The following is a 14891-nucleotide window of genomic DNA, read 5'->3' as shown; positions in this document are numbered from 1 at the left end:
CACGGGGGAGACTTTGGGTCAGGCACACGCAGTCCCCCACTCGGGACACGCGGCCGAGGCCGGGACCTGGCCGGCGCCCGTCAGCTCGTTCCCACTGCCTCCTCCCCAGAGGGGGGCACCCGGGAGCCGGCGCCTGAGGAACCAGGGCCCACGCGGGAAGGTCGAGCTCACCGCTGAGGTCACGGTTGCCATGGCTCTGGGCAGTGACGCGCGTCGGCACGTGACGGCAGGTTGCCATGGTGCCGGGCGCCCGGCGGCGCGGGCGCCCCGCCTCCCGGAGTGACGTCCGCGGCCCCCCCCCCCCCCGCGGCCCGCCCCCCGCCCCCTCCCCCCCGCCGGCTCCCCGCGGCCCCGGAGGTTTCACTGCACAACAAGATGGCGGCGGCGGCGGCGGCGAGCGGAGCTGGCGGGGCTGCCGGGGCCGCGGCGGGGGGAGCCGGGCCGGCGGGCCGCCTGCTGCCTCCGCCGGCCCCGGGGGCCGCGGCCGCCCCTGCTGCTGGGCCTCCGGCGGCCGGCCCGCCGCGTCCCGCAGCCCCGGCCCCCCGCGGGCCGGTGCCTGCCCGCATCGGCTACTACGAGATCGACCGCACCATCGGCAAGGGCAACTTCGCGGTGGTCAAGCGGGCCACGCACCTCGTCACCAAGGCCAAGGTACCGGCGCGGCGGGGGGCGGGGGGCGGCCCGGGACCGGCCGACGGTGACTGGGGCAGGGACACTCGCGACCCCCGAGGCTGAGGGTCGGGGTCTCGGGGTTGGGCGCAGCGAGCGGGGCTTGGGATAGGGGGACCCGGGAGCCGGGGGCCGCCCCGGGGGCAAGGCGGGAAGGCGGCGGGGGGCAACGGGGGACCCGAGAGGGGGCGGCTCCGCGCAGAGGGGGCGCAGGGGGCCGTGGAGCTCCGGGACCGGGGGCACCGAGGAGCCCGGGATGGGGAGGGGGTTCTCAGCGCCGAGTGGAGAGTAGGAGGGATGGCTGGAACTCTCAGGAAGCGGGAGGCGGTACGCGCAGACGACTCTGGAAACAGCAATTGGGAAATCCTGAGGGAAGGAGGGCAGGGGCATTTGAAATGTGGACCAGGAGGATGGGGCGAGCCGGGGGTCAGCTGGCGGGGCCGGGCTGTGAGGGGCACGGCCTGGGGGCCGGGTGGTGGGTGCAGGGTACGCGGACGCAGGAGGAATAGGGGACCTTCTGCCAGGGATGCGGATCAGCATTTGATGGTCTGAGGCTGATAGATAGATGGTGGGAACGAGAGCCAGAGGAGAGCACAGTGACTGGAGCAGGCAACGGAGAAACTGGGAAATGAGGGGGAAAATTACTTTGCCTGTCTGCAGGAAGGGGGTTGGATCCTAGGACTACGGGGGCCGCAGGTTTACGGTGGCACTAGGTAATCAGGGGTTAAACAATTTGGGAGAGCTGGAGTGCTGGTTATTTTTAGTTGTTGGAGGGTCTGGAAGTGTGGGCTTTACTAGAACCCAGGGTGGGCTTTTGGCAGTGGCAGTGAGGGGACAGCGTTGTAGTAACTGAGGGCGTATGAGGAACGGAGAGGCTGAAGGATATGGGCATTGGGCCCTTGGGTTCCCAAGGGATTTGAGGAGCGGTAGTGAAAGTGGCCAAGATCAATTTCATATATTTATGTGGTGTGTGTGTGTGTGTATGTTGGAGAAATAAGGGTAACACTTTCATGAAGTCTTCTTCTTTGGGAGTATTGGGATCTAAGACACCCAAAGAAGAATCTTTGGATTTGATGGGACCCACAAAGCCCATTTTTATTCTGCATTTCTTTCCTTGGCCAATCTCTTATTTGAATGAGGACTTTGAATGTAGTCATTCCACTATATTTAAAACTGCTGTGTGTGTTTTCCCTCGACCTGACTAATGAAGAACCCTTAGAGCTGCCGCTGCTTCCCACCAAGCCACATCAATTCCCCTCACCTCCTCACCTAGCCTCTGGTTCTCATCAGCTCTCTTGTTTTTGCTTCTTTGGCATCAGTTAAAGCGCATGTTGGTTTCCAGAAGCCAGTGACTTATCTAGGCCTTCTCTCCTGCTCACTTGCAACCTTAAGTTCCTTTTTTTTTTTCTTTTTCTTTCTGTCAAAGACTACAAGGGGCCCTTCTTACCAGGGTGGCAGAGGTGGGTGCCTGTGGAGAATTGATTGGTCAGTTTCACTTCCTCTGGAGGCCCCCTGCAGCCTTTTTGTCAGGTTTTTATCAGAGGGCCTCCAAGCTTCTGGTCAGAGCCTAACGAGATACCAAAGTCCACGGTTCCCTGAGGAGGGAGCCCAGACTCCAGTGCTGCTCTCCCCGGAGAGTTTCCAGGCCTGTTTACTGGTAGCCAGACTTGTATTTACACACGAATGTAGTTGTCCTGCTTTTGTTTTTTTTCAATGCTTTTTTCCCCGTTTTCTTTTTCTGCCCTCTTCTCTAAGTAATCACCTTGTGCTCCTGATTGTTCTGTTCTGACCTCTGGGGGTTGGACTCCATGAACTTAATTGGTTGCCTGGCTTATGGTGTTTATGCTTTTAAAATCTTTTCCAGGCTTTGGATACATCAAAATATTGATAAAAATCTGTGACAGACAGGGGTGAATGTTTTTGAAAATGTAATTGCATACAGTTACATTCTTGGCTTTCACATCTAAAAAGAGACATTTCTGTCTTTAGTAGTGAGCAAAGCCAGCGGCTCATTATGACTGGTCTGCCTGCTTTCTAATTTTCCAGTTTTGCTTTTTTTTTTTCTTTCATAGTTTTTCTCTGAGGCTTTGGTATCCTTTAGGGCTGCTGCATTTTAAACATCAGCTTGTTTATAAACGGGTGTCACTGTTTATGTTGGTTTTTATCTTTGATCATTTGTGGTATCACTGCAGTTGTGCAGTTTCTATGTATGGAAATATTCAAGGCCTTGAATGAGTTTGAAATGACTTGGACAGGGAGTTGCATGTGTGACTGGACCTCACCAGCACGCGTTTGTGTTTCTGTAGCAGTGTGCAATTTCCTAGTTACAGTTACAAGTGCCCTATCTTTTGCTCCTTAAATAATCTGACGACATGAGTGAAGCTTAATTCACTAGGAGTTGTCATGTGCTCTGGGTGAACGATGAGCATATTTTGGCCAGCTCCATGCTTATCTTAATCCACTTGGGAAGGGGTTTTCAGATGCTGACAGCTTAGATGTGCCTAGCAGCTGTTGACATACAGTATGATGGCCCACTAAGGTCATAGTTTGGTTATATAATGGCAGGGAAGGTACATAGGTACTAGAAGTTGCAGAAGCTGCTACCTCTGTTAGGCAGTTAGATTTTTCTCCCCATGTACTGCAGTGTTTATCTTCCTTCTGCAGTCAGGTCACTTGGAACCAAAGAGGTCTCTTCCCCCCCGCCCCCCCCAGTCTTTCCAAATGTCATTTTTAAAAAAGATAGATGTTTTTGTTTTTTATTTCTCCTTTTTTCCTGTAGATCACTAAATGGTCTGGGTTTTTCTTGTGCTTATATACAATATTCAGACTCTGGTAATGCAGATGATACTTGTGTTGGCTGAATGAGGTTAGGTAATAGGTATTTTCTGACCATCAGAGGAATATTTATGATCACCTTTTCTTATACCAACTATCCATTCCAAGGACTAAGAGGCTAAAGTCAACTTCATTTATTGACTTCGCTACCACACTCTGCCCTACAATGAATGGTGAAGCTGGACCTTACCCAAGTTCTGTTAACTCTCAAACCTCTAGAGTAGGATACCGTGATGAATAAAATGAGTGGGGAGAATGAAATATTTTCCTGTTTGGTTGTTGGTTACTTTTACAGAGCTGCCCTCATGAGCTCAGATTTAGTATTGGCAGCACTGCAGGGCTTCGCGCGTCACTGCAGAACAGTTAACAGGAGCGAATATTCATCTGTGACATACTTGGGTCAGCAGCTTGCCCTGGCTGTCTTTGTCCTACCTTCTTTAATTTCCCTTTTTTGGAGGAGACTTAGCTTTTTTTGGAGGAGATTCTTTGGCTTTGTTCCTGTGGTAGGACACTATAAAAAATTAAGGAGATAAAAAAGACCTATTTTCTGTCTTCAAATTGCTTATAGTCTGTTGCCTATGCCTAATTATACCTTCGTTAGTTGGATGAATGGAAACAAATTCAGGGAGTAAAGAGTAGATATAGTGTATATATATCTATTTAAAGAAAGCATGACTATAAAAGCTATTGGTCATATACTTTGAAACTGTATTTCAGCAAATATATGACACTTGTCTGTTACTGGCTTATGGTAAAAGCTTGAGCTTGAACTAAGACTGCCTAGGTTTGCATCCTCTCCTACTAGAAGCTGGGTGATCTTGGGCAAGGTATTTAAGCTCTCTGTGGTTGGACTTCCTCAGTTGTAGAATGGGGATGGCAGTAATATTTACCTCAAAAGTGTGGGTGTTAAGATTAAATGAGATAATACGTGTAAAGTCCTTAGAACAGAGCCTAGCACATAGTAAGCATGTAATATTGTCATCATCACCATCATCATCGTTCTTAGGTGCTGGAGTAACAAAGATGAATTAAACATATCCCCCCTTATGTTTTTCACCCCTTGGGAACAGTTCATGAATGTACAAACCATTATTTAAATGTAGGTTGAGGTCATTTTGATGATTTGCTTTCAGGGTAAAAAAATAGCTTGCTTCTATTTCAGGTGCCTTCTTGAAAAAGTTGGATTCAATACCTAGGGCTCTGGGCTTGTCTCATGAAATTGGCATTAAAAAAATAATTCTCCCATTAATTAAACTCTTTAATAGTAATGAGGCTTGCCTAATGAAAGCTGTGACTAACACTGGCTTTTGCTTTGGGTTGCCTTGAATTTTCACTGTGTTTTTGTCACACTGGTGATGGACCAGAGTTTGCTGGAGTGCAGTCTTTTCTCCAGGAATTCATTTAAGTTTGGTGGAGAATATGAAAAAATATTCCTACAAGCTTAAAAGCACATTTGCGCTTTTGTGCCGAGTATGCTGCTTAGAAGGCCAAGGTCAGGATTCTTGGCTTTAAATATTACACAGAGAAACATTTTGCCCCATGACCCCATTCCAAATCTTGACTAGCCAGGACACAACTGCGTGCTGTGTGGTTTATGCAAACTAATTTATTTCCATAAAGAGAACAAATCAAAATGGACTAATCACATTATTTTCACCTCTGAGGACTAGTTTAATGAAACAGATGAGATGATGCTTATGTTCATTAGATTCACTGATAAATAGAAGAGAGAATTATGTCAAAAAGAGATTGAAAGCAAGGTTTACGTTTTATGCATTTGAGGAAGACAGTCCCAATCCTAGATAATCTAGAAGAGACTATCAAAAGATGAGTATATTTTTAAAGTTGTGATGGGGTTACTAACTGTGTTGAAACTTTGTGAAGAGCTAAGACTGATTGGGACTAGTCTCTTCAGAGTCAAAACACCACTCTTCTACTTTCAACATCAAAGCTGTTTATTTTAACATTCTGACTTTGGTGCCAGGTCCCTAGAAAGTCATAGATCTCGCTCAAGCCAGAGGTGCCCAGACTAGTTATTGCTGTGCCAGAAGTGCTGTTTTCAGGCAGAAGTGCTGTTTTGAAGCAGCAGTCTGGCTAATGTTTTCTAGTTCACAGCAAAAAATAGAACAAAGTGGATGCTTTGAAAAGAAAAAGAATTGTTCTCTATTATCTAGAGCCTCGGTAAGAAACACCTAAGGCATCTCTGCATAGAGATGGTACCTTTCCCTTATTCATCCATCCATCCATCTATTCAGTGGATGCCCATTTTGTGCCAGGTTCTCTTCCAGGCTCTGCAGTATACCAATGAACAAGGGAGGCAAAAGGCTTCTGTGTTCCTGGAGCTTACTTTCTAACAAGAGGAAACAGACAAGAAACATGTAAAGAAATAAATAACTTCAAATAATGATAAATACTCTGGTTAGGGATGCTGCTTCAGATAGGATGGTCAGGAAAGGCCTTCCTAAGGTGTATTTGAGCTGAGACCTACATAAAGAGAATGAGACAGCGTGGGAAGATTTGGAAGACGTTCTATGAAGAAGGAATGGCAAGTGCAAAGGCCTTGGGGGGCTGGCCTGAGCTTGGTTTATGTCCAGAGATTAGACGGAAGGTCGCTGTGCCTGAACTTTAGTGAATAAGGGGGAGGATGGTAAGCAATGAGTCAGAAGGGTAGATGGGCCCAATAATCCAGGTTTCATAAACCATTTTATGGAATTGAGTATGAAGAAGGGGACTGATATCAGAGGGTATCAAAGCAGAGCACTGACATGATCTGATTTATGTTTTTAAAAACTCATGGCTGGTTGTTTTATAACTAAGGGCAAGAAAGCCTTTTCTGATGCATTTCTTGAGACAGGGGAGGCATTCAGTTTTAACAATTGATATTCTTTTACAGTCTAAGAGAATGACACATTTTGTATGTGAATTAAATAAACACATTCAGCTAACAAATATTTGTTAATTTATTTATTGGCACAACAAGACCTTAGAGATGTTCTATTCCAAGTTTTTCTTTCCAGAGTCTAGAAAGATAAACTTAACAGAATTTAGAATCCCAGGTTTTATAGGGACTAGTCACGTGATCTAGACTGATTATCCATTAGATCTGTGGCTCTATCTGTATTTCCTCCTCCTTTGCCCTGAGTCCTATAGCTTGTTAGTGGAGGAGCTGGAATTAGAATCCAGCCATCCCTGCTCCTCCTAAACTCTGCCCTGACTCCTCCAGTTATAGAAGACTTTGCCCCTGCCCTCAGTGCACTTGTTCTCTATTGGAGTGAAGTCTAAGATATTTATCCTCTTTGTTAAAACAAACTCCAATTCCGCTTGTGACGAGAGGAAAATATTCCAACTAGGGAAGAGAATATTCACCAACACTGTATTTTACCTGTCCTTTGGCATTCTTCCCTGCCACTTACAAGCAGTCCTCTAGAGGGCCTCTGCTTTGCTTCTAAAGCTACTCAAATACGCTGTCCTCCGTCCTTTGACAAGACTGAAATATCAAAAAAGCCTTTAAAAAGTACTAAGTAAAAAGGGAAAGCAGCAAACACAGAAATGAAATGACCATAGAAATAATCTGCCTTAGTTTTCTTTTGCCACTGTATGTAACTGATTCCCAGTCATTATACTTCTGCTCTGTTGAGCTGGTTTCCCCTTGAGGGCAGATAGGCTCCTCACTTAACAGGTGCTTACCAGTTTCCAGGGGTTGGTGCCATCTTATAAATCATTTGAAGGACAAGTCACCAAGATACATACCTTGATGACACAAGGTGAGGGCCAGGAGAGACATTTATCTAGGGCTGTTTTATGTGGGTCTAGTTTCTGGTCTAAGAGTTATGCCTTTCCCCAAATAAAGGACCTCACCCATCAGGGGAGTCCTGCCCTCTCCTAATGGGGAGTGATTTGGTCCCTTACTACCCTAACAATATAGTCCTACTGTCCAGAGGATGAAAATTATTTACATTCTATTACTTTTGTCCTTATGTAATAAGTAATTGCTAAATAAAAGGCCTAGGCAGTGTCTTTGAGAAGCCTTAACAATCTTGGATGAATTAGCCTAAAAGGGCTTCTTTTTCGATCTGTTCAGAATAAAATTCCGTCAACTAGTACAAAATTGTTGGATGAACCATCATGAGATTAGTCTGTATTTCTGCTTAGCAAGTGTGTGATCCACTGTAGACAGGAGACCCTGGCCACTAATAAGTATTTCATCTCAGAATCAGACTTTTCAAGGAGGTAGGACTCAGATTATGAATACTATAAGAGCCACATTTCCCAGAAACTGAAAAGGAAAGAGAAGCAAACCCCATCGCCTGTTGTCTGTGTAGGCAGGGCTCACTCAGTTGGATACTTGTGGCCAGTTATCATAAACAAAATTGAGGTTTTGATTGGGAAGTTCTGAGAAATTAACACATTTCTGTCTAGTTTCAGCCTCAGCACATGTTTACCAGCAATTTCCCTTACTTCTAATAACTTTCCCTAGAAGAATTGAATGTGACAATTTAGTTTAGCTATGCAGATTTCTTGAAACTGTTTTTTTTTTTTTTGAAAAGAAACTTTATAGTCATTCATACATTTCATCCATCCATCCAATAAACTCTTGAAAAATTATTTATTTAGACTTGGAATAGCTGATATACAGCACACAATTTAAAAAGTAAGAAAGATATACAGTGAAACTAAGTCTCCTGCTACCCCAGTACCTTATAGTATCTTAGTCTTGTTCTGCAAACCTTAAGGGCTTCCATGGATCAGCCCAAGTGCTACATGCTGTTTGTTTTCTGGCAGTGCTTTGACATGCTTGAAATTTCTGAAAAATAGTTTTACTTAGAATTTAAAAAAAGGAGAAAATATCTAACTTTTATTGCTCACTAAGATGACATAGTACCGTAATTAAATACAAGCTCCATGAGGGCAAGTCTTTTAATCTTTTTCCATTATTCCCAGTGCTTAGGACAATGTCTGTAAATATTTATTGAGTGAATGAATATAAGGATTAAAGAAAATGAGAGCTAAGTTTGTGTTTTGTTTTGTTTTTTTTCCTCTTATCCCCCTCCCCTGTCACCGTGTGTTTTTGCTGTCTGTGTCTATTCGCTGTGTGATCTTCTGTATCTGTTTCTCTTTTTGCCTTCTCTTCTCGTTTTTTCCTCTAGGATTCACTGGGTTTCGATCCTGGGGACATCCGATGTGGAGAGAGGTTCCCTGTCACTTGGGTCACCTCACTTCCTGGTTTCTGTTGTGTCTCACCTTGACTCTCCCCTTCGTCTCTCTCTTTGTTGCGTCATCATCTTGCTGTGTGGCTTGCGGAGTGGGCACACCTTAACCAGGAGGCCCCAGGGATCGAACCCGGGTCCTCCCACATGGTAGACAGAAGCCCCATCGCTTGAGCCACATCCCTTCCCTAAGTTTGTTTTTATGCTTTTAATACGTCTTAGATTTTAATATGAAATTTCCTATTTCAAGTTAAAATGTTAAAGAAAAGAAATTTTTACCTCTTTTACTTCAGTTCTTGGATAAAGACATTTCACAACCTTCCCAGGCAAGTAATTTATTTTGGCATTCCTCAAACTTTCGTTATTGGGGAGTTCAGTATACCTAAAGTAAATCCTGCAATTTAAATTCAAATCCCTACTTTAAATGGAAGGCTCATTCGTCTCCAGGCTGCTTCCTTGTGCGGTCCCCACAAGCAGTCACAGGAGTCAGGGAAAACCTCAGCTTTTCATCTTCTGCCTTGGGGCCACCCTTCCTTTGAAGACCCACCCACCAAGCTGTCTTGGGGCTGTGGCACTTCCTGAAATAACTTCCAACTATTTGTTGAGTTACCTCTTGTTCTTTTCTTTACAAGAAATGACAAAAAGCCTTTCTTGTCTCTAGTCCTTATTCAATCCTTTAATGGATTAATTTACCTAGTAAATTAATGAGTGTCATATATATACAAAAAATTATTAGAAGACACGAAGATTAATTTTAGACTTGCCAGGACAGACAAAGGGTTAAGTTAAAGGGACACTTGAAACTTTGAACTTGTTAGAGAGAAGCATGAGGAGAGAGGTACTAAGCATAAATTCTTTTACCATAACCTAGTTACCTGTTAATACTGGCTCTTTTCTCTCACCTTGCCCTGTTTTTTTTTTTTTTTTTCTTTTTCTAATTATAAAAAGAATCTGTACTCATGGTAGAAATTTTGGAAAATTCAGAAAATAACAAGCAGAAGAAAAAAAAAAAATCCCCCATACTTTTGCCTCCCAGAGGCTACAGTTAGTAATATTGGAAAGTATTTTTACTTTTACCTATATATTTTTACATAGTTGAGATCATATTCATATGCTGTTTAATTCCTTTTTCTCTTTATCACTATAAACATTTCTCTGTCATTAGAAGCTATTTGTAAACATCTTTTTTCTTTTGGCCACAAGGTTTCTATAACTTCACTAATCTGTTAGAACCTTCTTTCACTGCCTAACCCTTTTATATTGAAAATATCAGGGTTTAAGCATCAGCTTAAGTTGTGGGACCATAGAGGTTTGTTAATGCTGCATTTATCTTTTGAATTAACAGAACCACTCAACTGTCTCACTGTAGTTGCTATGGTTACTGTCACTTTTGCCCTGCTTCCTGGAGGGGTTGCAAGCTCTTTGCTAAGGAGCTTCCCCTTGTAGGTATGAAGCAAGCTTCTAAGGCTTCATAAAACACTATGCATATACATTGCCCATATATAAAATTGCAGGGCAAGCAACCATTTTAAGACCCGATGTCATTAGAGTATCACCTGCAAGTCCCAGGACCTGTGAGTCTTGTTAACATCATTTGTAATGGGTGTATACTTTTCCATTATACAGCTACTCTTACTCTTTTGAACCATTTTCTTAATTTAAGGTTGTGCCAAATTTTCCACTGTTATAAATGTGCTGTGTTGACCATTTTTGTGCAGGAACCTTTGCTGCGCTTCTGATTTTTTTGCTCAGGATAGATTGTTGAAAGTGAAGTGACTGGGCCAGAAGGTATGCATGTTTTTAAGACACTGAGTACACGTATTGCCACTTTGCTTTCAAGAAAGGCCAGGGTGAGCCTCTCCAGCAGTACATGAGATGGCCTGTCTCACAGCCACACTAGCTCTCTTCATCTCATTTTTCTCCCCTTCCTTTCTTTGCCTTTCTTCGCATGTGAGTATAGGACTTTTAAGTACCTACTGCGCTTCCAAACCTATGGTGACGTAGGTAGGACAAGTCAAAAGACCTTTATAGCAGCTGCCTAATGCTTTCTCTGAACCAAACCTGGAAGAGGAAGGGAAAGAATAAGTGTGAGTCGAGTCTAATCTTTCAGTTGTGTGTGTGTTTTTTTTTTTTTTAATAAATCACCATTCTCTCCTGATCTTTCACAGAGGGTTAAACTGGAGGAATGGGTGAAAGAGAGAAGAAAGGTTAATGAGTAGATTGAGTACCTGAACCTTGGATTGTTAAGTAACTGTTCTTTGCTAAACCTGAGCGAGAATTTCAGAGATTAATGAAGGTTGTAAATTGCTCCTCTCTCTTAATGTTGAAAAGATGGTATAGGCCATTATAAGGGAGGTAGGTAACTTTGTGACTAAGTATGGTAATGTGGCAGCCCTGTTGTGTTTGGATTTGCTTTATGCACTGGACTTTATAGGTTACTTAAGAGATTTCCAAGGTGTATTTGTTTCCTACGGTTACCATAACAAATTACTACAAACCATGTAAACAGTGGCTTCAAACAACAGAAATGTATCCTCCCACAGTTCTGGAGGCCAGAGTCGGAAATGAAGGCGTGCAGGGCCATGCTCCCCCTGAGGCTTGGGGAAGAATCCGTGCCTCTCTCCTGGCTCTTGGTGGTTGCTGGGAATCCTTGCGTTTTGTTTTATAGATGCAGTGCTCCAATCTCTGCCTCTAATCCACGTGGTGTCCTCCCTGTGTGTGTTTGTGTGTCTGTTTTTTCTTTTTATGAGGACACCTCATCAGATTAGGGCCACCCTAATCCAATATGACCTCATCTTAATTGCATCTGCAAGGACCCTATTTCTAAATAAGATCACATTCTGAGGTTCTGGGTAGATAAGAATTTTGGATGGACATTCTTCAACCTAGTGCTCAAGGATATTTGGGCCATATGGGATATTGTTTTTAGAATTGTTTTGGGATTACTACTGTTGTATGGGATTGTCTGAATTTTAGGCATCTGATGCTATATTCTTTTATTTCTAATAGAAGCCCTCCTATACAATACATTTGGATTATGATTTGCCTAGTTAATTGGGAAAAACTGGTAAAGCAAGAAAATTAGAAATAATGATGCATATATATTTTAAATGATTTAATTTATATATAAATATATATTCATTTTAATCTTAAGTTTTTATTATGGGAAATTTCAAAAGTATACAAAAGTTGAGAAAACAGTGTAACGAATCACCATGGACCCATCACCAAACTTAAACAATTATTACCTCATGGCCAATCTTTCATCTCTACCCCTTCCCACTTCCCCTTTCTCTCTGGCTTATTTTTTAGCAAATCCCAAATTCATATCACTTCATCCATAAATATTTTAGCATGTGTCTTTCAGTAGATGAGGATTCTTTTTCAAAACACAGTAATAGTACCATCATCTTACCTTAAAAAATTAACAATAATTCCTTAATATCAAATCAGTGTTAAAATTTCCCTAATTCTCATATATATGTTTTTAAAAGTCCATACATTATAGTTAATTGAAATGTCTCTTAAGTTTGTTTGCTGTTTTTAAAATTTTTTTCATCTTTAAGTTTTGATCGTTTGTTTTACTCTATAGTCTTCCCCTCCCTCCCTTTTTCCTTGCAGATTGTTTGTTTTAAAAAAAACCCTGGGAAGTGAATGTGGCTCAGGTGATAGAGCTTCTGCCTACCATATGGGAGGACCTGGGTTCGATCCCTGGGGCCTCCTGGTGAAAAAGAAGAGAAAGTGTACCCGTGCACCTAGCCAGCACCCGTATGAATGCCCGCATGGTGAGTCAGTGCCTGCGCGAGTGCCCACAAGTGCCCATGTGGTGAGGCAGTCCCCACACGAGTGCCCATGGGGTGAGCCAGTGCCTGTGCAAGTGAGTCATGCAGCAAGGTGATGATGCAACAAAAGAGAGACAAGGGGAGAGTCACGGTGAAATGCAGTAGAAACCAGGAACTGAGGTGGTGCAATTGACAGGAAACCTCTCTCCACATCAGAGGTCCCCAGGATTGAATCCCGGTGAATCCTAGAGGAGAGAAGATGAGAAAAGAAGACAACGCACACAGCAAAAACAGCAGGGCTGGAGGAGGGGAAGAGGGAAAAATAAATAAATCTTTAAAAAAACAAAACAAAAAACCCTTTTGTTCATCTTCTGAGGGAGGGCCAAACCCTTTTCTTTGTATATAGAGTCCCTGATTGGAGTTACTTTTCATAGAAAAATCTTTCTTTTGCCCTAATTTTTCATCAGTGTACATGGTATTTAATTAAATTACATAACTGTAATAAGATCAACTGGCATTAAATAGGCTTGGGAAAAAACAATTCTTGATAAGCGTGCAACTTGGTGGGTGGGAGCAGAAGCATCCAGGGGGAAGAGAGAGGAGCAATTAAAATTGTGGCCAGTTTGCATGTTGGGGCCATCAGGTAGGTCATTTTATGGAGAGAAAGGGGAGCACTGATTATTTTGGCAGGTTGGTTGAGTGGCTGGAGGTGGGTTAAGAGAGTTTCTACATTAATTTAAAATTATAAATAAGTCAAAGCTGTAAGACATTTAAAGACAAGATATTTTGTAGAATCTTTTCTTATTTATAGTGTGTACTTCAGGTTGGTATTTCTGTTCACGTATGTTAGAATTTGCATGAACTGAACTTGATAATGGGCCATTTATGTTAAAAACCAGGTGAGGAAAGCCAAAACTCTCTGGTTTAAAAGGTTTGTATCTATTCACTGCCAGTGTAGTGTTTCATGGAACAAGTTGACATTTTCATGTAGTAAGTTGTTCTCTGTTTCTGGCAGAAGGAATCTTGATTCATATGCCATGAGAAACAGAATTGTTTTTATTGTGGAAGGCAGGAGCAGAGCTGAGTGTTTCTTATTAGAGTTAGTTGGGCACCTGAAATATTTCTTACTTCTCTCTTCCGCTTTCTGCCTCCTGTTGTCCTTTCCTTCTGTCAAAATGTTCTGATGTTGCATAAGCAATATTCTGACAGTAGAATAGAAGAGTTTTTTAGTAGCTCACTTTTTTTTTTAAACTCTCAAAATAATGTATTAGTGATTGTATATTCTTGGCATACTTTCCATTTCTACATCAACAGTGATATTGTTATTCTAGACAAATGGCGTAGTTGTATTCTGGCAACAGTCTTTGTGTCCAAGTCAGCTGCAGAGATACCACTTTCAGATATTATACCTAAATATCTTAGATGTTTCCAATAATTCTGGGAGGTAATTAAATTTTGGGTTGGCACTCTCGGACCTCTTTAAAGGGTTTTAAAATCCTTAGGAACAGAATAACTCATGTGAAGTATGTTACTCATTTTGTGCCTGTGACATGCAGCAGAGTGGCCAGTGCTTTTAGCCCTTTGCCTCTTCTGATCTCATTCTCCTTCTTCCTTTTGACTCTGCAGCTGCGTCCAGTGCCCTGCTCTGATTGAGCTCTTACTAAAAGGGGTACTGTTATCCTGAACCACAACCTCTTAGAGTCTATCAATGGTTGGATTTTTAGGCCAAGTATTCATTTCAGAGGCATGTTAAATTTTGAAAATCACATTTCAATTGTGATGCCTAAATTTCACTACTTTTCTCATACCAGTGCCAGTGTCTTCTGCTTTTCCAGCTTTTTAGGGAAACTTTTTGGCTCATCACAGTTGCCTGAGGCAATCGGTAATAATGAAATTAGCACTGGCATGAGAGTCAGGACATATTTCCAGTTCCAGTTCTTACTTGTTAGCCCTGTGACTTTGGGCAAATCGCTTAACCTCATGGGGCCTCCAGTTTCTTTTTAATTTATTTTTTACAGCTTTATTGAGATATACTTAATATAACCTACAACTCATCCAATTCAGTGTTTTTGAAAATATATTCACAGGGTTGTACAACTATCACCATAATCAATTTTAGAACATTTTTGCCCTCCTTGAAAGAAACCGTTAGCAGTCACTTCCATTTCTCCCTGATCTTCCTACCCTAGCCCTAAGCAACCACTAATCAATCTCTATAGATTTGGCCTATCTGGACATTTCATATGCATGGAATCATACAATATGTGATCTTTTGTTATTGACTTCTTTCACGTAGCATAATGTTTTTAAGGTTCATCCATGTTGTAGCAGGACTTCATCCTTGAGCATGTATCAGTACTTCATTCCTTTTTATAGCTGAATAATATTCCATATATGA

The 14891-nt window shown here is 42.6% G+C and overlaps 1 protein-coding gene across 8 annotated transcripts in view; it reads left to right on the top strand.

The window, feature by feature from the left end:
* The first annotated feature begins 368 nt into the window (after window positions 1–368).
* SIK3 (SIK family kinase 3) overlaps window positions 369–14891 on the top strand; it is a 277323-nt gene continuing 262800 nt past the window's right edge. For 2 of the 8 annotated variants that reach the window (XM_071212345.1, XM_071212343.1), the window contains exons 1-2: window positions 369–397; window positions 533–651. In XM_071212345.1, the coding sequence (XP_071068446.1) occupies window positions 376–397; window positions 533–651 (141 nt within the window). In that variant the 5' untranslated portion in view covers window positions 369–375. Of the gene's footprint in view, window positions 407–479; window positions 652–14891 lie in introns of those variants that run through there. The other 6 variants (XM_071212344.1, XM_071212346.1, XM_071212341.1 and 3 more) reach the window with 5 other exon arrangements.

Source organism: Dasypus novemcinctus, chromosome 27 (assembly GCF_030445035.2).
Source record: "Dasypus novemcinctus isolate mDasNov1 chromosome 27, mDasNov1.1.hap2, whole genome shotgun sequence".
In the NCBI taxonomy this organism is placed as follows: Eukaryota; Metazoa; Chordata; class Mammalia; order Cingulata; family Dasypodidae; genus Dasypus; species Dasypus novemcinctus.
The sequence above is the reverse complement of the archived record's forward strand: the minus strand, read 5'-3'. Positions and strand labels throughout refer to the sequence as shown.